The sequence below is a fragment of the Bombina bombina genome, chromosome 6 (assembly GCF_027579735.1).
Source record: "Bombina bombina isolate aBomBom1 chromosome 6, aBomBom1.pri, whole genome shotgun sequence".
In the NCBI taxonomy this organism is placed as follows: Eukaryota; Metazoa; Chordata; class Amphibia; order Anura; family Bombinatoridae; genus Bombina; species Bombina bombina.
In genome coordinates this window covers 1149399901-1149426249 of record NC_069504.1, presented here as the reverse complement: position 1 = coordinate 1149426249, position 26349 = coordinate 1149399901, and the positions used below count along the sequence as shown (strand labels likewise).

The 26349-nt window shown below is 38.4% G+C and overlaps 1 protein-coding gene across 1 annotated transcript in view; it reads right to left on the bottom strand.

The window, feature by feature from the left end:
• Window positions 1–26349, bottom strand: part of RECQL (RecQ like helicase) — a 104662-nt gene that overhangs the window by 35901 nt on the left and 42412 nt on the right. The window contains exons 6-11 of the mRNA XM_053719129.1: window positions 21847–22045; window positions 16493–16659; window positions 15381–15462; window positions 15031–15179; window positions 14831–14948; window positions 13854–13992 (exon numbers count right to left, since the gene is read on the bottom strand). Of these exons, the coding sequence (XP_053575104.1) occupies window positions 13854–13992; window positions 14831–14948; window positions 15031–15179; window positions 15381–15462; window positions 16493–16659; window positions 21847–22045 (854 nt within the window). The remainder of the gene's footprint in view (window positions 1–13853; window positions 13993–14830; window positions 14949–15030; window positions 15180–15380; window positions 15463–16492; window positions 16660–21846; window positions 22046–26349) is intronic.

Genomic DNA, 26349 nt, shown 5'->3' with positions numbered 1-26349 from the left:
AGTGTGTGCTCTATACAAATACAGATGCACTACATGAGAGCCTGGGGTTATACACAGAGTGTGCTCTATACAAATACAGATGCACTACATGAGAGCCTGAGGTTATACACAGTGTGTGCTCTATACAAATACAGATGCACTACATGAGAGCCTGGGGTTATACACAGTGTGCTCTATACAAATACAGATGCACTACATGAGAGCCTGGGGTTATACACAGTGTGCTCTATACAAATACAGATGCACTACATGAGAGCCTGGGGTTATACACAGAGTGTGCTCTATACAAATACAGATGCACTACATGAGAGCCTGGGGTTATACACAGAGTGTGCTCTATACAAATACAGATGCACTACATGAGAGCCTGGGGTTATACACAGTGTGTGCTCTATACAAATACAGATGCACTACATGAGAGCCTGGGGTTATACACAGTGTGTGCTCTATACAAATACAGATGCACTACATGAGAGCCTGGGGTTATACACAGTGTGTGCTCTATACAAATACAGATGCACTACATGAGAGCCTGGGGTTATACACAGTGTGTGCTCTATACAAATACAGATGCACTACATGAGAGCCTGAGGTTATACACAGAGTGTGCTCTATACAAATACAGATGCACTACATGAGAGCCTGGGGTTATACACAGTGTGTGCTCTATACAAATACAGATGCACTACATGAGAGCCTGGGGTTATACACAGTGTGTGCTCTATACAAATACAGACGCACTACATGAGAGCCTGGGGTTATACACAGTGTGTGCTCTATACAAATACAGATGCACTACATGAGAGCCTGGGGTTATACACAGTGTGTGCTCTATACAAATACAGATGCACTACATGAGAGCCTGGGGTTATACACAGTGTGTGTACTATACAAATACAAGATGCACTACATGTAGAGCCTGAGGTTATACACAGTGAGCGCTATAAAAATACAGGGATGCACTACATTCAAATGAGAGCCTAGGGTTTATACACAGAGTGAGCTCTTTACAAATACAGATGCACTACATATGAGAAGCCTGGGTTATACACAGTGTGTGGCTCTATACAAATACAAGATGCACTACATAGAGGCCTGGGGTTATACACAGTGTGTGCTCTATACAAATACAGATGCACTACATGAGAGCCTGGAGGTTATTACACAGAGTGTGCTCTATACAAATACAGATGCACTACATGAGAGCCTGGGGTTATACACAGAGTGTGCTCTATACAAATACAGATGCACTACATGAGAGCCTAGGGTTATACACAGTGTGCTCTATACAAATACAGATGCACTACATGAGAGCCTGGGGTTATACACAGTGTGTTGCTCTATACAAATACAGATGCACTACATGAGAGCCTGGGTTATACACAGTGTGCTCTATACAAATACAGATGCACTACATGAGAGCCTGGGGTTATACACAGTGTGCTCTATACAAATACAGATGCACTACATGAGAGCCTGGGTTATACACAGTGTGTGCTCTATACAAATACAGATGCACTACATGAGAGCCTGAGGGTTATACACAGTGTGTGCTCTATACAAATACAGATGCACTACATGAGAGCCTGGGGTTATACACAGTGTGTGCTCTATACAAATACAGATGCACTACATGAGAGCCTGGGGTTATACACAGAGTGTGCTCTATACAAATACAGATGCACTACATGAGAGCCTGGGGTTATACACAGTGGTGCTCTATACAAATACAGATGCACTACATGAGAGCCTGGGTTATACACAGTGTGCTCTATACAAATACAGATGCACTACATGAGAGCCTGGGGTTATACACAGTGTGTGCTCTATACAAATACAGATGCACTACATGAGAGCCTGGGGTTATACACAGTGTGTGCTCTATACAAATACAGATGCACTACATGAGAGCCTGGGGTTATACACAGTGTGTGCTCTATACAAATACAGATGCACTACATGAGAGCCTGAGGTTATACACAGTGTGTGCTCTATACAAATACAGATGCACTACATGAGAGCCTGGGGTTATACACAGTGTGCTCTATACAAATACAGATGCACTACATGAGAGCCTGGGGTTATACACAGTGTGTGCTCTATACAAATACAGATGCACTACATGAGAGCCTGAGGGTTATACACAGTGTGTGCTCTATACAAATACAGATGCACTACATGAGAGCCTGGGGTTATACACAGTGTGTGCTCTATACAAATACAGATGCACTACATGAGAGCCTGGGGTTATACACAGTGTGTGCTCTATACAAATACAGATGCACTACATGAGAGCCTGGGGTTATACACAGAGTGTGCTCTATACAAATACAGATGCACTACATGAGAGCCTGGGGTTATACACAGTGTGTGCTCTATACAAATACAGATGCACTACATGAGAGCCTGGGGTTATACACAGTGTGTGCTCTATACAAATACAGATGCACTACATGAGAGCCTGGGGTTATACACAGTGTGTGCTCTATACAAATACAGATGCACTACATGAGAGCCTGGGGTTATACACAGTGTGTGCTCTATACAAATACAGATGCACTACATGAGAGCCTGGGGTTATACACAGTGTGTGCTCTATACAAATACAGATGCACTACATGAGAGCCTGAGGTTATACACAGTGTGCTCTATACAAATACAGATGCACTACATGAGAGCCTGGGGTTATACACAGAGTGTGCTCTATACAAATACAGATGCACTACATGAGAGCCTGGGGTTATACACAGTGTGTGCTCTATACAAATACAGATGCACTACATGAGAGCCTGGGGTTATACACAGTGTGCTCTATACAAATACAGATGCACTACATGAGAGCCTGGGGTTATACACAGTGTGCTCTATACAAATACAGATGCACTACATGAGAGCCTGAGGTTATACACAGTGTGTGCTCTATACAAATACAGATGCACTACATGAGAGCCTGGGGTTATACACAGTGTGCTCTATACAAATACAGATGCACTACATGAGAGCCTGGGGTTATACACAGTGTGCTCTATACAAATACAGATGCACTACATGAGAGCCTGAGGTTATACACAGTGTGCTCTATACAAATACAGATGCACTACATGAGAGCCTGGGGTTATACACAGTGTGCTCTATACAAATACAGATGCACTACATGAGAGCCTGGGGTTATACACAGTGTGCTCTATACAAATACAGATGCACTACATGAGAGCCTGGGGTTATACACAGAGTGTGCTCTATACAAATACAGATGCACTACATGAGAGCCTGGGGTTATACACAGTGTGTGCTCTATACAAATACAGATGCACTACATGAGAGCCTGGGGTTATACACAGTGTGTGCTCTATACAAATACAGATGCACTACATGAGAGCCTGGGGTTATACACAGTGTGCTCTATACAAATACAGATGCACTACATGAGAGCCTGAGGTTATACACAGTGTGTGCTCTATACAAATACAGATGCACTACATGAGAGCCTGAGGTTATACACAGTGTGTGCTCTATACAAATACAGATGCACTACATGAGAGCCTGGGGTTATACACAGTGTGCTCTATACAAATACAGATGCACTACATGAGAGCCTGGGGTTATACACAGTGTGTGCTCTATACAAATACAGATGCACTACATGAGAGCCTGAGGTTATACACAGAGTGTGCTCTATACAAATACAGATGCACTACATGAGAGCCTGGGGTTATACACAGAGTGTGCTCTATACAAATACAGATGCACTACATGAGAGCCTAGGGTTATACACAGTGTGTGCTCTATACAAATACAGATGCACTACATGAGAGCCTGGGGTTATACACAGTGTGCTCTATACAAATACAGATGCACTACATGAGAGCCTGGGGTTATACACAGTGTGCTCTATACAAATACAGATGCACTACAGGAGAGCCTGGGGTTATACACAGTGTGCTCTATTACAAATACAGATGCACTACATGAGAGTCCTGGGTTTATACACAGTGTGTGCTCTAGACCAAATACAGATGCACTACATGAGAGCCGTGGGTTATACACAGTGTGTGCTCTATACAAATACAGATGCAGCTACATGAGTTGCCTGGGGTTATACACAGTGTGTGCTCTATACAAAGTACAGATGCACTACATGAGAGCCTGAGGGTTATACACAGGTTTTTTGGGTTGTGTGCTCTATACTAATAAAGAGGCACTACATGGAGAGCCGGGGGTTATACTCAGTGTGTGCCTCTATACAAATACAGGATGCACTACATGAAGACCTGAGTTTACACATGAGTGTTCTCTATACAAATACAGATGCACTTACACATGAGAGCCTGGGGGTTATACACAGTGGGTGCTCTATACAAATATAGAGTGCACATACATGAAGCCTGAGGTTATACACAGTGTGTGCTCTATACAAATACAGATGGCATCTACAGGAGAGCCTGGGGGTTATACACAGTGTGTGCTCTATACAAATACAGATGCACGACATGAGAGCCTGGGGTTAACACAGTGTGGTGCTCTATACAAATACAGATGCACTACATGAGAGCCTGAGGTTATACACAGAGTGTGCTCTATACAAATACAGATGCACTACATGAGAGCCTGAGGTTATACACAGTGTGTGCTCTATACAAATACAGATGCACTACATGAGAGCCTGGGGTTATACACAGTGTGTGCTCTATACAAATACAGATGCACTACATGAGAGCCTGGGGTTATACACAGTGTGTGCTCTAGACAAATACAGATGCACTACATGAGAGCCTGGGGTTATACACAGTGTGTGCTCTATACAAATACAGATGCACTACATGAGAGCCTGGGGTTATACACAGTGTGCTCTATACAAATACAGATGCACTACATGAGAGCCTGAGGTTATACACAGTGTGTGCTCTATACAAATACAGATGCACTACATGAGAGCCTGAGGTTATACACAGTGTGTGCTCTATACAAATACAGATGCACTACATGAGAGCCTGTGGTTATACACAGTGTGTGCTCTATACAAATACAGATGCACTACATGAGAGCCTGGGGTTATACACAGTGTGTGCTCTATACAAATACAGATGCACTACATGAGAGCCTGGGGTTATACACAGTGTGCTCTATACAAATACAGATGCACTACATGAGAGCCTGGGGTTATACACAGTGTGTGCTCTATACAAATACAGATGCACTACATGAGAGCCTGGGGTTATACACAGTGTGTGCTCTATACAAATACAGATGCACTACATGAGAGCCTGGGGTTATACAGAGTGTGTGCTCTATACAAATACAGATGCACTACATGAGAGCCTGGGGTTATACACAGTGTGTGCTCTATACAAATACAGATGCACTACATGAGAGCCTGAGGTTATACACAGTGTGTGCTCTATACAAATACAGATGCACTACATGAGAGCCTGGGGTTATACACAGTGTGCTCTATACAAATACAGATGCACTACATGAGAGCCTGGGGTTATACACAGAGTGTGCTCTATACAAATACAGATGCACTACATGAGAGCCTGAGGTTATACACAGTGTGTGCTCTATACAAATACAGATGCACTACATGAGAGCCTGGGGTTATACACAGTGTGTGCTCTATACAAATACAGATGCACTACATGAGAGCCTGGGGTTATACACAGTGTGTGCTCTATACAAATACAGATGCACTACATGAGAGCCTGGGGTTATACACAGAGTGTGCTCTATACAAATACAGATGCACTACATGAGAGCCTGGGGTTATACACAGTGTGTGCTCTATACAAATACAGATGCACTACATGAGAGCCTGGGGTTATACACAGTGTGTGCTCTATACAAATACAGATGCACTACATGAGAGCCTGGGGTTATACACAGTGTGTGCTCTATACAAATACAGATGCACTACATGAGAGCCTGGGGTTATACACAGTGTGTGCTCTATACAAATACAGATGCACTACATGAGAGCCTGAGGTTATACACAGTGTGTGCTCTATACAAATACAGATGCACTACATGAGAGCCTGAGGTTATACACAGTGTGCTCTATACAAATACAGATGCACTACATGAGAGCCTGGGGTTATACACAGAGTGTGCTCTATACAAATACAGATGCACTACATGAGAGCCTGAGGTTATACACAGTGTGTGCTCTATACAAATACAGATGCACTACATGAGAGCCTGGGGTTATACACAGTGTGCTCTATACAAATACAGATGCACTACATGAGAGCCTGGGGTTATACACAGTGTGCTCTATACAAATACAGATGCACTACATGAGAGCCTAAGGTTATACACAGTGTGTGCTCTATACAAATACAGATGCACTACATGAGAGCCTGGGGTTATACACAGTGTGCTCTATACAAATACAGATGCACTACATGAGAGCCTGGGGTTATACACAGTGTGCTCTATACAAATACAGATGCACTACATGAGAGCCTGAGGTTATACACAGTGTGCTCTATACAAATACAGATGCGCTACATGAGAGCCTGGGGTTATACACAGTGTGCTCTATACAAATACAGATGCGCTACATGAGAGCCTGGGGTTATACACAGTGTGCTCTATACAAATACAGATGCACTACATGAGAGCCTGGGGTTATACACAGTGTGCTCTATACAAATACAGATGCACTACATGAGAGCCTGGGGTTATACACAGTGTGTGCTCTATACAAATACAGATGCACTACATGAGAGCCTGAGGTTATACACAGTGTGCTCTATACAAATACAGATGCACTACATGAGAGCCTGGGGTTATACACAGTGTGATCTATACAAATACAGATGCACTACATGAGAGCCTGGGGTTATACACAGTGTGTGCTCTATACAAATACAGATGTACTACATGAGAGCCTGAGGTTATACACAGTGTGTGCTCTATACAAATACAGATGCACTACATGAGAGCCTGGGGTTATACACAGTGTGCTCTATACAAATACAGATGCACTACATGAGAGCCTGGGGTTATACACAGTGTGCTCTATACAAATACAGATGCACTACATGAGAGCCTGGGGTTATACACAGAGTGTGCTCTATACAAATACAGATGCACTACATGAGAGCCTGGGGTTATACACAGTGTGTGCTCTATACAAATACAGATGCACTACATGAGAGCCTGGGGTTATACACAGTGTGTGCTCTATACAAATACAGATGCACTACATGAGAGCCTGGGGTTATACACAGTGTGTGCTCTATACAAATACAGATGCACTACATGAGAGCCTGAGGTTATACACAGTGTGCTCTATACAAATACAGATGCACTACATGAGAGCCTAGGGTTATACACAGTGTGTGCTCTATACAAATACAGATGCACTACATGAGAGCCTAGGGTTATACACAGTGTGCTCTATACAAATACAGATGCACTACATGAGAGCCTGGGGTTATACACAGTGTGTGCTCTATACAAATACAGATGCACTACATGAGAGCCTGGGGTTATACACAGTGTGTGCTCTATACAAATACAGATGCACTACATGAGAGCCTGGGGTTATACACAGTGTGCTCTATACAAATACAGATGCACTACATGAGAGCCTGGGGTTATACACAGTGTGCTCTATACAAATATAGATGCACTACATGAGAGCCTGGGGTTATACACAGTGTGTGCTCTATACAAATACAGATGCACTACATGAGAGCCTGGGGTTATACACAGTGTGTGCTCTAAACAAATACAGATGCACTACATGAGAGCCTGGGGTTATACACAGTGTGCTCTATACAAATACAGATGCACTACATGAGAGCCTGAGGTTATACACAGTGTGTGCTCTATACAAATACAGATGCACTACATGAGAGCCTGGGGTTATACACAGTGTGTGCTCTATACAAATACAGATGCACTACATGAGAGCCTGGGGTTATACAGAGTGTGTGCTCTATACAAATACAGATGCACTACATGAGAGCCTGGGGTTATACACAGTGTGTGCTCTATACAAATACAGATGCACTACATGAGAGCCTGGGGTTATACACAGTGTGTGCTCTATACAAATACAGATGCACTACATGAGAGCCTGGGGTTATACACAGAGTGTGCTCTATACAAATACAGATGCACTACATGAGAGCCTGGGGTTATACACAGTGTGTGCTCTATACAAATACAGACGCACTACATGAGAGCCTGGGGTTATACACAGTGTGTGCTCTATACAAATACAGACGCACTACATGAGAGCCTGGGGTTATACACAGTGTGCTCTATACAAATACAGATGCACTACATGAGAGCCTGGGGTTATACACACAGTGTGCTCTATTCAAATACAGACGCACTACATGAGAGCCTGGGGTTATACACAGTGTGCTCTATACAAATACAGATGCACTACATGAGAGCCTGGGGTTATACACACAGTGTGCTCTATACAAATACAGATGCACTACATGAGAGCCTGGGGTTATACACAGTGTGCTCTATACAAATACAGATGCACTACATGAGAGCCTGGGGTTATACACAGAGTGTGCTCTATACAAATACAGATGAGCTACATGAGAGCCTGGGGTTATACACAGTGTGTGCTCTATACAAATACAGATGCACTACATGAGAGCCTGGGGTTATACACAGTGTGTGCTCTATACAAATACAGATGCACTACATGAGAGCCTGGGGTTATACACAGAGTGTGCTCTATACAAATACAGATGCGCTACATGAGAGCCTGGGGTTATACACAGTGTGTGCTCTATACAAATACAGATGCACTACATGAGAGCCTGGGGTTATACACAGTGTGTGCTCTATACAAATACAGATGCACTACATGAGAGCCTGGGGTTATACACACAGTGTGTGCTCTATACAAATACAGACGCACTACATGAGAGCCTGGGGTTATACACAGTGTGCTCTATACAAATACAGATGCACTACATGAGAGCCTGGGGTTATACACAGTGTGTGCTCTATACAAATACAGATGCACTACATGAGAGCCTGGGGTTATACACAGTGTGTGCTCTATACAAATACAGATGCACTACATGAGAGCCTGGGGTTATACACAGTGTGTGCTCTATACAAATACAGATGCACTACATGAGAGCCTGGGGTTATACACAGTGTGTGCTCTATACAAACACAGATGCACTACATGAGAGCCTGGGGTTATACACAGTGTGCTCTATACAAATACAGATGCACTACATGAGAGCCTGGGGTTATACACAGTGTGCTCTATACAAATACAGATGCACTACATGAGAGCCTGGGGTTATACACAGAGTGTGCTCTATACAAATACAGATGCGCTACATGAGAGCCTGGGGTTATACACAGTGTGTGCTCTATACAAATACAGATGCACTACATGAGAGCCTGGGGTTATACACAGTGTGTGCTCTATACAAATACAGATGCGCTACATGAGAGCCTGGGGTTATACACAGTGTGCTCTAAACAAATACAACCAGACAGATATTCATTGCTTCATCAGCTGACTGAATATTTGTGAGACAAGAACAGGTTTGTAAAAATGTTTTTGGTTTTAAAATGAATATTAAATCCTTAGTGAATTCTGTCTGCTATACACTTGTGCAATAAGGGGAGGGGCATCATAGCTTGTGTAATACAGAATATTAAATCCTTAGTGAATTCTGCTAAACACTTGTGCAATAAGGGGAGGGGCATCATAGATTGTGTTATACAGAATATTAAATCCTTAGTGAATTCTGTCTGCTATACACTTGTGCAATAAGGGGAGGGGCATCATAGCTTGTGTAATACAGAATATTAAATCCTTAGTGAATTCTGCTAAACACTTGTGCATTAAGGAGAGGGGCATCATAGCTTGTGTAATACAGAATATTAAATCCTTAGTGAATTCTGCTAAACACTTGTGCAATAAGGAGAGGGGCTTCATAGCTTGTGTAATACAGAATATTAAATCCTTAGTGAATTCTGCTAAACACTTGTGCAATAAGGGGAGGGGCATCATAGCTTGTGTAATACAGAATATTAAATCCTTAGTGAATTCTGCTAAACACTTGTGCAATAAGGAGAGGGGCATCATAGCTTGTGTAATACAGAATATTAAATCCTTAGTGAATTCTGTCTGCTATACACTTGTGCAATAAGGGGAGGGGCATCATAGCTTGTGTAATACAGAATATTAAATCCTTAGTGAATTCTGTCTGCTATACACTTGTGCAATAAGGGGAGGGGCATCATAGCTTGTGTAATACAGAATATTAAATCCTTAGTGAATTCTGCTAAACACTTGTGCAATAAGGAGAGGGGCATCATAGCTTGTGTAATACAGAATATTAATTCCTTAGAGAATTCTGTCTGCTATACACTTGTGCAATAAGGGGAGGGGCATCATAGCTTGTGTAATACAGAATATTAAATCCTTAGTGATTTCTGTCTGCTAAACACTTGTGCAATAAGGGGAGGGGCATCATAGCTTGTGTAATACAGAATATTAAATCCTTAGTGAATTCTGCTAAACACTTGTGCAATAAGGGGGGGGGCTCATAGCTTGTGTAATACAGAATATTAAATCCTTAGTGAATTCTGCTAAACACTTGTGCAATAAAGAGAGGGGCTTCATAGTTTGTGTAATACAGAATATTAAATCCTTAGTGAATTCTGCTAAACACTTGTGCAATAAGGGGAGGGGCATCATAGCTTGTGTTATACAGAATATTAAATCCTTAGTGAATTCTGCTAAACACTTGTGCAATAAGGGGAGGGGCATCATAGCTTGTGTAATACAGAATATTAAATCCTTAGTGAATTCTGCTAAACACTTGTGCAATAAGGGGGGGGGGGGGGCTCATAGCTTGTGTAATACAGAATATTAAATCCTTAGTGAATTCTGTCTGCTAAACACTTGTGCAATAAGGGGATGGGCATCATAGCTTGTGTTATACAGAATATTAAATCCTTAGTGAATTCTGCTAAACACTTGTGCAATAAAGAGAGGGGCTTCATAGCTTGTGTAATACAGAATATTAAATCCTTAGTGAATTCTGCTAAACACTTGTGCAATAAGGGGAGGGGAATCATAGCTTGTGTAATACAGAATATTAAATCCTTAGTGAATTCTGTCAGCTAAACACTTGTGCAATAAAGAGAGGGGCTTCATAGCTTATGTAATACAGAATATTAAATCCTTAGTGAATTCTGCTAAACACTTGTGCAATAAGGAGAGGGGCATCATAGCTTGTGTAATACAGAATATTAAATCCTTAGTGAATTCTGCTAAACACTTGTGCAATAAGGGGAGGGGCTTCATAGCTTGTGTAATACAGAATATTAAATCCTTAGTGAATTCTGCTAAACACTTGTGCAATAAGGGGAGGGGCATCATAGCTTGTGTAATACAGAATATTAAATCCTTAGTAAATTCTGCTAAACACTTGTGCAATAAGGGGAGGGGCATCATAGCTTGTGTAATACAGAATATTAAATCCTTAGTGAATTCTGCTAAACACTTGTGCAATAAGGGGGGGGGGGGGCTCATAGCTTGTGTAATACAGAATATTAAATCCTTAGTGAATTATGCTAAACACTTGTGCAATAAGGAGAGGGGCATCATAGCTTGTGTAATACAGAATATTAAATCCTTAGTGAATTCTGCTAAACACTTGTGCAATAAGGGAGGGGCATCATAGCTTGTGTAATACAGAATATTAAATCCTTAGTGAATTCTGCTAAACACTTGTGCAATAAGGGGAGGGGCATCATAGCTTGCGTAATACAGAATATTAAATCCTTAGTGATTTCTGTCTGCTAAACACTTGTGCAATAAGGGGAGGGGCATCATAGCTTGTGTAATAAAGAATATGAAATCCTTAGTGAATTCTGCTAAACACTTGTGCAATAAGGAGAGGGGCTTCATAGCTTGTGTAATACAGAATATTAAATCCTTAGTGAATTCTGTCTGCTAAACACTTGTGCAATAAGGAGAGGGGCATCATAGCTTGTGTAATACAGAATATTAAATCCTTAGTGAATTCTGCTAAACACTTGTGCATTAAGGAGAGGGGCATCATAGCTTGTGTAATACAGAATATTAAATCCTTAGTGAATTCTGCTAAACACTTGTGCAATAAGGAGAGGGGCATCATAGCTTGTGTAATACAGAATATTAAATCCTTAGTGAATTCTGCTAAACACTTGTGCAATAAGGAGAGGGGCATCATAGCTTGTGTAATACAGAATATTAAATCCTTAGTGAATTCTGCTAAACACTTGTGCAATAAGGGGAGGGGCATCATAGCTTGTGTAATACAGAATATTAAATCCTTAGTGAATTCTGCTAAACACTTGTGCAATAAGGGGAGGGGCATCATAGCTTGTGTAATACAGAATATTAAATCCTTAGTGAATTCTGCTAAACACTTGTGCAATAAGGGGAGGGGCATCATAGCTTGTGTAATACAGAATATTAAATCCTTAGTGAATTCTGCTAAACACTTGTGCAATAAGGAGAGGGGCATCATAGCTTGTGTAATACAGAATATTAAATCCTTAGTGAATTCTGCTAAACACTTGTGCAATAAGGAGAGGGGCATCATAGCTTGTGTAATACAGAATATTAAATCCTTAGTGAATTCTGCTAAACACTTGTGCAATAAGGAGAGGGGCATCATAGCTTGTGTAATACAGAATATTAAATCCTTAGTGAATTCTGCTAAACACTTGTGCAATAAGGGGAGGGGCATCATAGCTTGTGTAATACAGAATATTAAATCCTTAGTGAATTCTGCTAAGCACTTGTGCAATAAGGGGAGGGGCATCATAGCTTGTGTAATACAGAATATTAAATCCTTAGTGAATTCTGCTAAACACTTGTGCAATAAGGGGAGGGGCATCATAGCTTGAGTAATACAGAATATTAAATCCTTAGTGAATTCTGCTAAACACTTGTGCAATAAGGGGAGGGGCATCATAGCTTGTGTAATACAGAATATTAAATCCTTAGTGAATTCTGCTAAACACTTGTGCAATAAGGAGAGGGGCATCATAGCTTGTGTAATACAGAATATTAAATCCTTAGTGAATTCTGCTAAACACTTGTGCAATAAGGGGAGGGGCATCATAGCTTGTGTAATACAGAATATTAAATCCTTAGTGAATTATGCTAAACACTTGTGCATTAAGGAGAGGGGCTTCATAGCTTGTGTAATACAGAATATTAAATCCTTAGTGAATTATGCTAAACACTTGTGCATTAAGGAGAGGGGCATCATAGCTTGTGTAATACAGAATATTAAATCCTTAGTGAATTCTGCTAAACACTTGTGCAATAAGGAGAGGGGCTTCATAGCTTGTGTAATACAGAATATTAAATCCTTAGTGAATTCTGCTAAACACTTGTGCAATAAGGGGAGGGGCATCATAGCTTGTGTAATACAGAATATTAAATCCTTAGTGAATTCTGCTAAACACTTGTGCAATAAGGGGGGGGGGGCTCATAGCTTGTGTAATACAGAATATTAAATCCTTAGTGAATTATGCTAAACACTTGTGCAATAAGGAGAGGGGCATCATAGCTTGTGTAATACAGAATATTAAATCCTTAGTGAATTCTGTCTGCTAAACACTTGTGCAATAAGGGGAGGGGCATCATAGCTTGTGTAATACAGAATATTAAATCCTTAGTGAATTCTGCTAAACACTTGTGCAATAAGGGGAGGGGCATAATAGCTTGCGTAATACAGAATATTAAATACATAGTGAATTCTGATAAACACTTGTGCAATAAGGGGAGGGGCATAATAGCTTGCGTAACACAATATTAAATCCGTGGAGATAACTTATCTCACCTGCTCAGGTCCTGGCAGTATCTGACCATATCATACAGCTTCTTTTGTCCAACATTCTCCATTACAACCATAGTGCTGATTCGGAAAATATCCGAAAATCCATAATATAATATACAGTCTGCTCTCTCGTCATCTCGCCCTGAGAAAATAAAAGGTCTCACGTTCATCATCAAAGTGCTACAGTTCAGCGTCACACCCTGTGTGTATAAGGGTTTGTTCTGACTAAATTTTATTTTGTACAAAAAGAGATTCATTGTTTAAGTGCCTCAGTGATCATTCGCTTGTTTGTCCTTAAACCGTATTCTCTAATCGTCTCTTACTCACTCCTGACCTTTTGCCGATTTATCCAACTGCTTTATTTCTCGTTTCCTTGCTCCATCAATTAAAATGACCTGCTCCATAGGTGCCGATGTGTACATCCCTAATATATGTGCTTAAAGGGACACTAAATAGTAAATCAATGCTAGCTAGAATGATATATTCAATGCAAATATTAGTGCAAAGGTTTAATTTCTATACTAAAATGGGCACGAGCATCACTACTGCTGATAGCAATTATGTACAGTTCATTGATAGGATAACGTATTGCCTGTATTATATCTATGCCTATTTGCCCTCAGCAAAAGAGATAAGGGGGGACTTAGGTTTCAACATGGCGGCACCCATAACTTTATAGAAACACAGTGGAAGTTTACAATTTTTACTGTACAATTACAGGAAAAGAGGAAAAAATAAATAATTAAAGTATATTGCTAACATTTTTACTACACTTAATGTAGCATTTTATACTTGAATCTCGTACTGTGTAATGTCCCTTTAATGTTTTGCAGGGTCATGTTCTGCTGGAATCGCTGCACCATTACCCTGTTATTTGTATTTCCAGTCTCTGGCCTTGAGTTTGTGAACAGCTGTAAATTCCAGCAGATCAGCTTATTTACATTGCTATTATCAGGATCACAGATAGACTTGCAGGTTACCTGCCCGTCCGCTCTCCTGGTAGTAATTCTCCATGGATTTACTCATTGAGTGATGAATTACAAATCGAACATCTGGTTTATCAATTCCCATTCCAAAGGCAACCGTAGCTACAACCACCTAAAGGACAAAGCACAGTGAGGTCTTCCCAGAGCCGCAGAAAGAATTACAATTACTTTGTGGAGAAAAGTGATCCGTTTACCTGAAGTTCGTTTGTAGTCCACAGGGTGTGTACCTTGCTCTTATCTTTATGCTCCATGTTTGCATGGTAGGTGCCAGCTCGGATCCCAAGTTTCTGCAGACTTAAGGTAATGTGTTCCGAGTCTTTCTGAGAGAAGCAATAAATAATTCCTGAAATAACACAAAACGCCTCGTTTCTATATCATGTCCCCCATCACAAAACGTTACCTCCCACTATTCCTTTTAAACAATGTCGGCATCTCTGCCCTCGACAAAAATAAATTCTCTCTCTTTATAAAAAACGTATTTCTGTTCTTAATGACGCAACAGATCGGCTCTTCAGATACGTGAAGATCAAGCATATTCTCTCACCTGACTGTCCTTTGTATCTGCCATTGATCAGCCTGACAACGTCTTCAACAAAATCATGCGAACCTGACGGCTTCTCTCGAACCTGACAACAGTATGGTCACATAATGTGGTACTAGCATAGTGTCAAATGGGGGAGGGAGTTCAACATCACTAATTAAAAGCTACCGTGAGTACAAATATATCATGGTCAAGACACAATAACTAATGTCTGGATAGACAAGGGAGAGAGCAGTGTTAAGAGGTGAGCAAAGATATAAAAGAGAATCTGGATTTAATAATGTAATGAAGAGTGTTAGATGAGAAACAGTGAGAGAGTGAGAGCACCGATAGTGCACAGTGAGGTTGGAATCTGTGGTGGGTGAGAAAGGTCATGTTCTGGAAAGGTTTCTTTAAAATTACTAGGGCGCATTAAATGGGAATAATAAAGGGAACTGGTTATAGCGCAAGACATTGGCTTGGGAAGTTGGCTTAGCTGTCAGGTGATACAGGGAACTGAACAAGGAGGATCTGTAGGGGCTCTGTGGTCACCTGACAAATTAAACTAGTAAACCAGCTTCACTAACCCAAAAAGGTTCATTAGACTCCAATGGATGAGGGAACACGCCATCTCCTGGAGCTCTACTAAAAAGGTAGTGGAGAGGGAGATAAAAGGAACTTCATGAAAGTCTATGAAAGTTTATTATTAGCAGGTAGTAATAGACTCAAGTAGTAATAGACTCAAGTAGTAATAGACTCAAGTAGTAATAGACTCAAGGTCCTTTTTAGCAAATGACAAAAGTGACTGTTGCTATGTCCGTCACAAGATAAAGAAAAGGGACTAAAGAAAAAACAAAACTCTACAGGGAGTAAATTATAGCAAAATAAAAAATAAAATCATGTTATGACCTTTGTGGGAGCGCTATTGTATGCACAGTTTGTACTAAACAAAGCAGATACAACCAGATCAGCTTCATCATGAGGAATAAGACAAACGGTTTAGGAGATGAAGAAACTCAAGGTCTGGTTATGCTACATATATTTATTTCTATCCCTGGCTAATAAGAAGGTATCTGATGCCTACTTATTCTGAGTAGTTACTACCCTAGGTATAAACACCCCTGGCCTTTACGCACCTCATAAAACAGGTTTGGTCTATTGAAAGAAGCGGTGAAGGTAACGGGCTTCTGTACGCACAGGATTTTCTGGGCATCAGTCAGAACATGGCTCGTTGCTGTGGCTGTTAATCCAATCAACGGGGAATTGGGAAACTGGCGCTTAAGGATTCCCAGTAACTTGTAGTCTGCATAGAAATGGGAAATGTGCAGACCTGAGTGCTCTATACTGCTTCAATGTGCATATATAACATATAGAGATTAATGTGCATATATAATATATAGAGATGAATATGCATATATAACATAGTGATGAATGTGCATATATAACATATAGTGATGAATGTGTATATATAACATATAGTGATGAATGTGTATATATAACAAATAGAGACGAATGTGCATATATAACAAATAGAGACGAATGTGTATATATAACATATAGTGATGAATGTGTATATATAACAAATAGAGACGAATGTGCATATATAACAAATAGAGACGAATGTGTATATATAACATATAGTGATGAATGTGTATATATAACATATAGTGATTAATGTGTATATATAACATATAGTGATTAATGTGTATATATAACATATAGTGATGAATGTGTATATATAACATATAGTGATGAATGTGTATATATAACATATAGTGATTAATGTGTATATATAACATATAATGAGTAATGTGTATATATAACATATAGTGATTAATGTGTATATATAACATAGTGATTAATGTGTATATATAACATATAGAGATTAATGTGTATATATAACATATAGTGATTAATGTGTATATATAACATATAGTGATGAATGTGCATATATAACATATAGAGATTAATGTGCATATATAACATATAGTGATTAATGTGTATATATAACATATAGTGATTAATGTGTATATATAACATATAGTGATTAATGTGTATATATAACATATAGTGATTAATGTGTATATATAACATATAGAGATTAATGTGTATATATAACATATAGTGATTAATGTGTATATATAGCATATAGTGATTAATGTGTATATATAACATATAGAGATTAATGTGTATATATAACATATAGTGATTAATGTGTATATATAACATATAGAGATTAATGTGTATATATAACATATAGTGATGAATGTGTATATATAACATATAGTGATGAATGTGTATATATAACATATAATGATTAATGTGTATATATAACATATAGTGATGAATGTGTATATATAACATATAGTGATTAATGTGTATATATAACATATAGTGATTAATGTGTATATATAACATATAGAGATTAATGTGTATATATAACATATAGTGATGAATGTGTATATATAACATATAGTGATGAATGTGTATATATAACATATAATGATTAATGTGTATATATAACATATAGTGATGAATGTGTATATATAACATATAGTGATGAATGTGTATATATAACATATAGTGATTAATGTGTATATATAACATATAGTGATTAATGTGTATATATAACATATAGAGATTAATGTGTATATATAACATATAGTGATTAATGTGTATATATAACATATAGTGATTAATGTGTATATATAACATATAGTGATGAATGTGTATATATAACATATAGTGATTAATGTGTATATATAACATATAGTGATGAATGTGTATATATAACATATAGTGATGAATGTGTATATATAACATATAGTGATGAATGTGTATATATAACATATAGTGATGAATGTGTATATATAACATATAGTGATTAATGTGTACATATAACATATAGTGATGAATGTGTATATATAACATATAGTGATGAATGTGTATATATAACATATAGTGATGAATGTGTATATATAACATATAGTGATGAATGTGTATATATAACATATAGTGATTAATGTGTATATATAACATATAGAGATTAATGTGTATATATAACATATAGTGATGAATGTGTATATATAACATATAGTGATGAATGTGTATATATAACATATAGTGATGAATGTGTATATATAACATATAGTGATGAATGTGTATATATAACATATAGTGATGAATGTGTATATATAACATATAGAGATTAATGTGTATATATAACATATAGTGATGAATGTGTATATATAACATATAGTGATTAATGTGTATATATAACATATAGTGATGAATGTGTATATATAACATATAGTGAGTAATGTGTATATATAACATATAGTGAGTAATGTGTATATATAACATATAGTGATGAATGTGTATATATAACATATAGTGATGAATGTGTATATATAACATATAGTGATGAATGTGTATATATAACATATAGTGATGAATGTGTATATATAACATATAGTGATGAATGTGTATATATAACATATAGTGATGAATGTGTATATATAACATATAGTGATGAATGTGTATATATAACATATAGTGATGAATGTGTATATATAACATATAGTGATTAATGTGTACATATAACATATAGTGATGAATGTGTATATATAACATATAGTGAGTAATGTGTATATATAACATATAGAGATTAATGTGTATATATAACATATAGTGATGAATGTGTATATATAACATATAGTGAGTAATGTGTATATATAACATATAGAGATTAATGTGTATATATAACATATAGTGATGAATGTGTATATATAACATATAGTGATGAATGTGTATATATAACATATAGTGATGAATGTGTATATATAACATATAGTGATGAATGTGTATATATAACATATAGTGATGAATGTGTATATATAACATATAGTGATTAATGTGTATATATAACATATAGTGATGAATGTGTATATATAACATATAGTGATGAATGTGTATATATAACATATAGTGATTAATGTGTATATATAACATATAGTGATGAATGTGTATATATAACATATAGTGATGAATGTGTATATATAACATATAGCGATGAATGTGTATATATAACATATAGTGATGAATGTGTATATATAACATATAGAGATTAATGTGTATATATAACATATAGTGAGTAATGTGTATATATAACATATAGTGAGTAATGTGTATATATAACATATAGTGATTAATGTGTATATATAACATATAGTGAGTAATGTGTATATATAACATATAGTGATGAATGTGTATATATAACATACAGAGATTAATGTGTATATATAACATATAGAGATTAATGTGTATATATAACATATAGTGATTAATGTGTATATATAACATATAGTGAGTAATGTGTATATATAACATATAGTGATGAATGTGTATATATAACATATAGTGATGAATGTGTATATATAACATATAGTGAGTAATGTGTATATATAACATATAGTGATGAATGTGTATATATAACATATAGTGATGAATGTGTATATATAACATATAGTGATGAATGTGTATATATAACATATAGTGAGTAATGTGTATATATAACATATAGAGATTAATGTGTATATATAACATATAGTGATGAATGTGTATATATAACATATAGTGATGAATGTGTATATATAACATATAGTGAGTAATGTGTATATATAACATATAGTGATTAATGTGTATATATAACATATAGAGATTAATGTGTATATATAACATATAGAGATTAATGTGTATATATAACATATAGTGAGTAATGTGTATATATAACATATAGTGATGAATGTGTATATATAACATATAGTGAGTAATGTGTATATATAACATATAGTGATTAATGTGTATATATAACATATAGTGATGAATGTGTATATATAACATATAGTGATGAATGTGTATATATAACATATAGTGAGTAATGTGTATATATAACATATAGAGATTAATGTGTATATATAACATATAGTGATGAATGTGTATATATAACATATAGTGATGAATGTGTATATATAACATATAGTGAGTAATGTGTATATATAACATATAGAGATTAATGTGTATATATAACATATAGTGAGTAATGTGTATATATAACATATAGAGATTAATGTGTATATATAACATATAGTGATTAATGTGTATATATAACATATAGTGATTAATGTGTATATATAACATATAGTGATTAATGTGTATATATAACATATAGTGAGTAATGTGTATATATAACATATAGTGATTAATGTGTATATATAACATATAGTGATTAATGTGTATATATAACATATAGTGATTAATGTGTATATATAACATATAGTGATTAATGTGTATATATAACATATAGTGATTAATGTGTATATATAACATATAGTGATTAATGTGTATATATAACATATAGTGATTAATGTGTATATATAACATATAGTGATTAATGTGTATATATAACATATAGTGAGTAATGTGTATATATAACATATAGTGAGTAATGTGTATATATAACATATAGTGATTAATGTGTATATATAACATATAGTGATTAATGTGTATATATAACATATAGTGATTAATGTGTATATATAACATATAGTGATTAATGTGTACATATAACATATAGTGATTAATGTGTACATATAACATATAGTGATGAATGTGTATATATAACATATAGTGATGAATGTGTATATATAACATATAGTGATTAATGTGTATATATAACATATAGTGATGAATGTGTATATATAACATATAGTGATTAATGTGTATATATAACATATAATGATTAATGTGTACATATAACATATAGTGATTAATGTGTATATATAACATATAGTGATGAATGTGTACATATAACATATAGTGATGAATGTGTATATATAACATATAGTGATGAATGTGTATATATAACATATAGTGATTAATGTGTACATATAACATATAGTGATTAATGTGTACATATAACATATAGTGATGAATGTGTATATATAACATATAGTGATGAATGTGTATATATAACATATAGTGATTAATGTGTACATATAACATATAGTGATTAATGTGTACATATAACATATAGTGATTAATGTGTACATATAACATATAGTGATGAATGTGTATATATAACATATAGTGATGAATGTGTATATATAACATATAGTGAGTAATGTGTATATATAACATATAGTGATTAATGTGTACATATAACATATAGTGATTAATGTGTACATATAACATATAGTGATGAATGTGTATATATAACATATAGTGAGTAATGTGTATATATAACATATAGTGAGTAATGTGTATATATAACATATAGTGAGTAATGTGTATATATAACATATAGTGATTAATGTGTATATATAACATATAGTGATTAATGTGTATATATAACAGAGATATTTAGTGTAATTTCCCGGCGCTTCTGCTTATTAATAACCGCAGTACCTCTGAGACAATATCGCAAGCTCACCAGGTCGGAAGTCATGTCCCCACTGACTACAACAATGGACCTCATCAACGGCGATACGAGCAAGCCGTGCTGCCTGATAAGCCTTTTCCAGTCGGGACATAAAGAGCTTACTTTTAGCGATCTTCTCCGGGGTGACATATATAAGCTTTAACTGGGAGCTTTTATTTATCATTTCATTGTGCACCCATTTCACATGCTCCTGTTTATAAAGTGTGGGACGTAAACAAATGGTTAAGCAGCCTCTATCACATCACATGGTTGCAATTTACATAACTAATAAAATACTGCAGTAGACATTTATTGCATAGTATGGTAAGTTTTCTTATTAACTTGTAACCAGCCGTTACTATCTTCCTGTATATTTACCTACAAGCTGAAGCAGTAGTTTTACTAAATTATAGCAACTAAATGACAGTTTCAGTGGAAATCTCTAATACAGGAACACAATCGTACAATCTAACTCCTTAGCGCGTTACTGACTGAACTAACTGTGGCCTGGCTTCCATTGCTGTTGTAAACTGGTGGTAACAAGTATGGCCTATGGAAAAGATTAATATTAACGCCAGTACCAACGTTATCTATGTGTTTAACCTCTGCAAAGAGGCGACACATACAGGTAAAGTCCTGATCTGGGGCATTAAAGCTCTCAAGCAGAATATGGCTGGTGAGTTAGTCAATAGCAGTGTGTTTAGCCGTAAGGGTTAAACATACAGCTCGGGTCAGTAATGCACTAATTAAATCATGCGAGACTGGTGTCACTGTAACATCACTTCCATTAAAATAACTTTTCATCAAACACAATAAATGTAAAAGACTCATTTGTCCCAGAGATGATGAGTAATATACACAAATTATTATCTGCACAGAAGGCTAAACTTAGTAAGAGGAGCTCCGTTTATTCCCAGGTGTATAAGGCGCAGCGCACAAACATCTCTGTAATACTCATTTTTATGTCTGCCCCCTTCAGCCTCAACCTGACTCCGTATTACACCTGTCCCTTCAGCACAACTTCGTATTACACCTGCCCCCCTCAGCCTCAACCTGACTCCGTATTACACCTGTCCCCTCAGTCTGACTCCGTATTACACCTGTCCCCTCAACCTGACTCCGTATTACACCTGTCCCTTCAGCACAACTTCGTATTACACCTGCCCCCCTCAGCCTCAACCTGACTCCGTATTACACCTGTCCCCTCAGTCTGACTCCGTATTACACCTGTCAATTCAGCACGACTCCGTATTACACCTGCCCCCCTCAGCCTCAACCTGACTCCGTATTACACCTGTCCCTTCAGCACAACTTCGTATTACACCTGCCCCCCTCAGCCTCAACCCGACTCCGTATTACACCTGTCCCCTCAGTCTGACTCCGTATTACACCTGTCCATTCAGCACGAATCCGTATTACACCTGTCCATTCAGCACGACTCCGTATTACACCTGTCCATTCAGCACGACTCCGTATTACACCTGTCCATTCAGCACGACTCCGTATTACACCTGTCCATTCAGCACGACTCCGTATTACACCTGTCCATTCAGCACGACTCCGTATTACACCTGTCCATTCAGCACGACTCCGTATTACACCTGTCCATTCAGCACGACTCCGTATTACACCTGTCCATTCAGCACGACTCCGTATTACACCTGCCCCCTCAGCATCAATCCGACTCCGTATTACACCTGTCCATTCAGCACGACTCCATATTACACCTGTCCCTTCAGCACGACTCCATATTACACCTGTCCCTTCCATTCAGCACGACTCCGTATTACACCTGTCCATTCAGCACGACTCCGTATTACACCTGTCCATTCAGCACGACTCCGTATTACACCTGTCCATTCAGCACGACTCCGTATTACACCTGTCCATTCAGCACGACTCCGTATTACACCTGTCCCCTCAGCATCAATCCGACTCCGTATTACACCTGTCCATTCAGCCTGACTCCGTATTACACCTGTCCATTCAGCACGACTCCGTATTACACCTGTCCATTCAGCACGACTCCGTATTACACCTGTCCATTCAGCACGACTCCGTATTACACCTGTCCATTCAGCACGACTCCGTATTACACCTGTCCATTCAGCACGACTCCGTATTACACCTGCCCCCTCAGCATCAATCCGACTCCGTATTACACCTGTCCATTCAGCACGACTCCATATTACACCTGTCCCTTCAGCACGACTCCATATTACACCTGTCCCTTCAGCACGACTCCATATTACACCTGTCCCTTCCATTCAGCACGACTCCGTATTACACCTGTCCATTCAGCACGACTCCGTATTACACCTGTCCATTCAGCACGACTCCGTATTACACCTGTCCATTCAGCACGACTCCGTATTACACCTGTCCATTCAGCACGACTCCGTATTACACCTGTCCATTCAGCACGACTCCGTATTACACCTGTCCCCTCAGCATCAATCCGACTCCGTATTACACCTGTCCATTCAGCCTGACTCCGTATTACACCTGTCCATTCAGCACGACTCCGTATTACACCTGCCCCCTCAGCATCAATCCGACTCCGTATTACACCTGTCCATTCAGCACGACTCCATATTACACCTGTCCCTTCAGCACGACTCCATATTACACCTGTCCCTTCAGCACGACTCCATATTACACCTGTCCCTTCAGCACGACTCCATATTACACCTGTCCCTTCCATTCAGCACGACTCCGTATTACACCTGTCCATTCAGCACGACTCCGTATTACACCTGTCCATTCAGCACGACTCCGTATTACACCTGTCCATTCAGCACGACTCCGTATTACACCTGTCCATTCAGCACGACTCCGTATTACACCTGTCCCCTCAGCATCAATCCGACTCCGTATTACACCTGTCCATTCAGCCTGACTCCGTATTACACCTGTCCATTCAGCACGACTCCATATTACACCTGTCCCTTCAGCACGACTCCATATTACACCTGTCCCCTCAGCATCAATCCGACTCCGTATTACACCTGTCCATTCAGCACGACTCCGTATTACACCTGCCCCCTCAGCATCAATCCGACTCCGTATTACACCTGTCCATTCAGCACGACTCCATATTACACCTGTCCCTTCAGCACGACTCCATATTACACCTGTCCCTTCAGCACGACTCCATATTACACCTGTCCCTTCCATTCAGCACGACTCCGTATTACACCTGTCCATTCAGCACGACTCCGTATTACACCTGTCCATTCAGCACGACTCCGTATTACACCTGTCCATTCAGCACGACTCCGTATTACACCTGTCCCCTCAGCATCAATCCGACTCCGTATTACACCTGTCCATTCAGCCTGACTCCGTATTACACCTGTCCATTCAGCACGACTCCATATTACACCTGTCCCTTCAGCACGACTCCATATTACACCTGTCCCCTCAGCATCAATCCGACTCCGTATTACACCTGTCCATTCAGCCTGACTCCATATTACACCTGTCCCTTCAGCACGACTCCATATTACACCTGTCCCTTCAGCACGACTCCATATTACACCTGTCCCTTCAGCACGACTCCATATTACACCTGTCCCTTCAGCACGACTCCGTATTACACCTGCCCCCTTCACCACGACTCCATATTACACCTGTCCCTTCAGCACGACTCCATATTACACCTGTCCCTTCAGCACGACTCCATATTACACCTGTCCCTTCAGCACGACTCCATATTACACCTGTCCCTTCAGCACGACTCCATATTACACCTGTCCCTTCCATTCAGCACGACTCCGTATTACACCTGTCCATTCAGCACGACTCCGTATTACACCTGTCCATTCAGCACGACTCCGTATTACACCTGTCCCCTCAGCATCAATCCGACTCCGTATTACACCTGTCCATTCAGCATCAATCCGACTCCGTATTACACCTGTCCATTCAGCATCAATCCGACTCCGTATTACACCTGTCCATTCAGCACGACTCCGTATTACACCTGCCCCCTCAGCATCAATCCGACTCCGTATTACACCTGTCCATTCAGCACGACTCCATATTACACCTGTCCCTTCAGCACGACTCCATATTACACCTGTCCCTTCCATTCAGCACGACTCCGTATTACACCTGTCCATTCAGCACGACTCCGTATTACACCTGTCCATTCAGCACGACTCCGTATTACACCTGTCCATTCAGCACGACTCCGTATTACACCTGTCCATTCAGCACGACTCCGTATTACACCTGTCCATTCAGCACGACTCCGTATTACACCTGTCCATTCAGCCCGACTCCGTATTACACCTGTCCATTCAGCACGACTCCGTATTACACCTGTCCCCTCAGCATCAATCCGACTCCGTATTACACCTGTCCATTCAGCATCAATCCGACTCCGTATTACACCTGTCCATTCAGCATCAATCCGACTCCGTATTACACCTGTCCATTCAGCATCAATCCGACTCCGTATTACACCTGCCCCCTCAGCATCAATCCGACTCCGTATTACACCTGTCCATT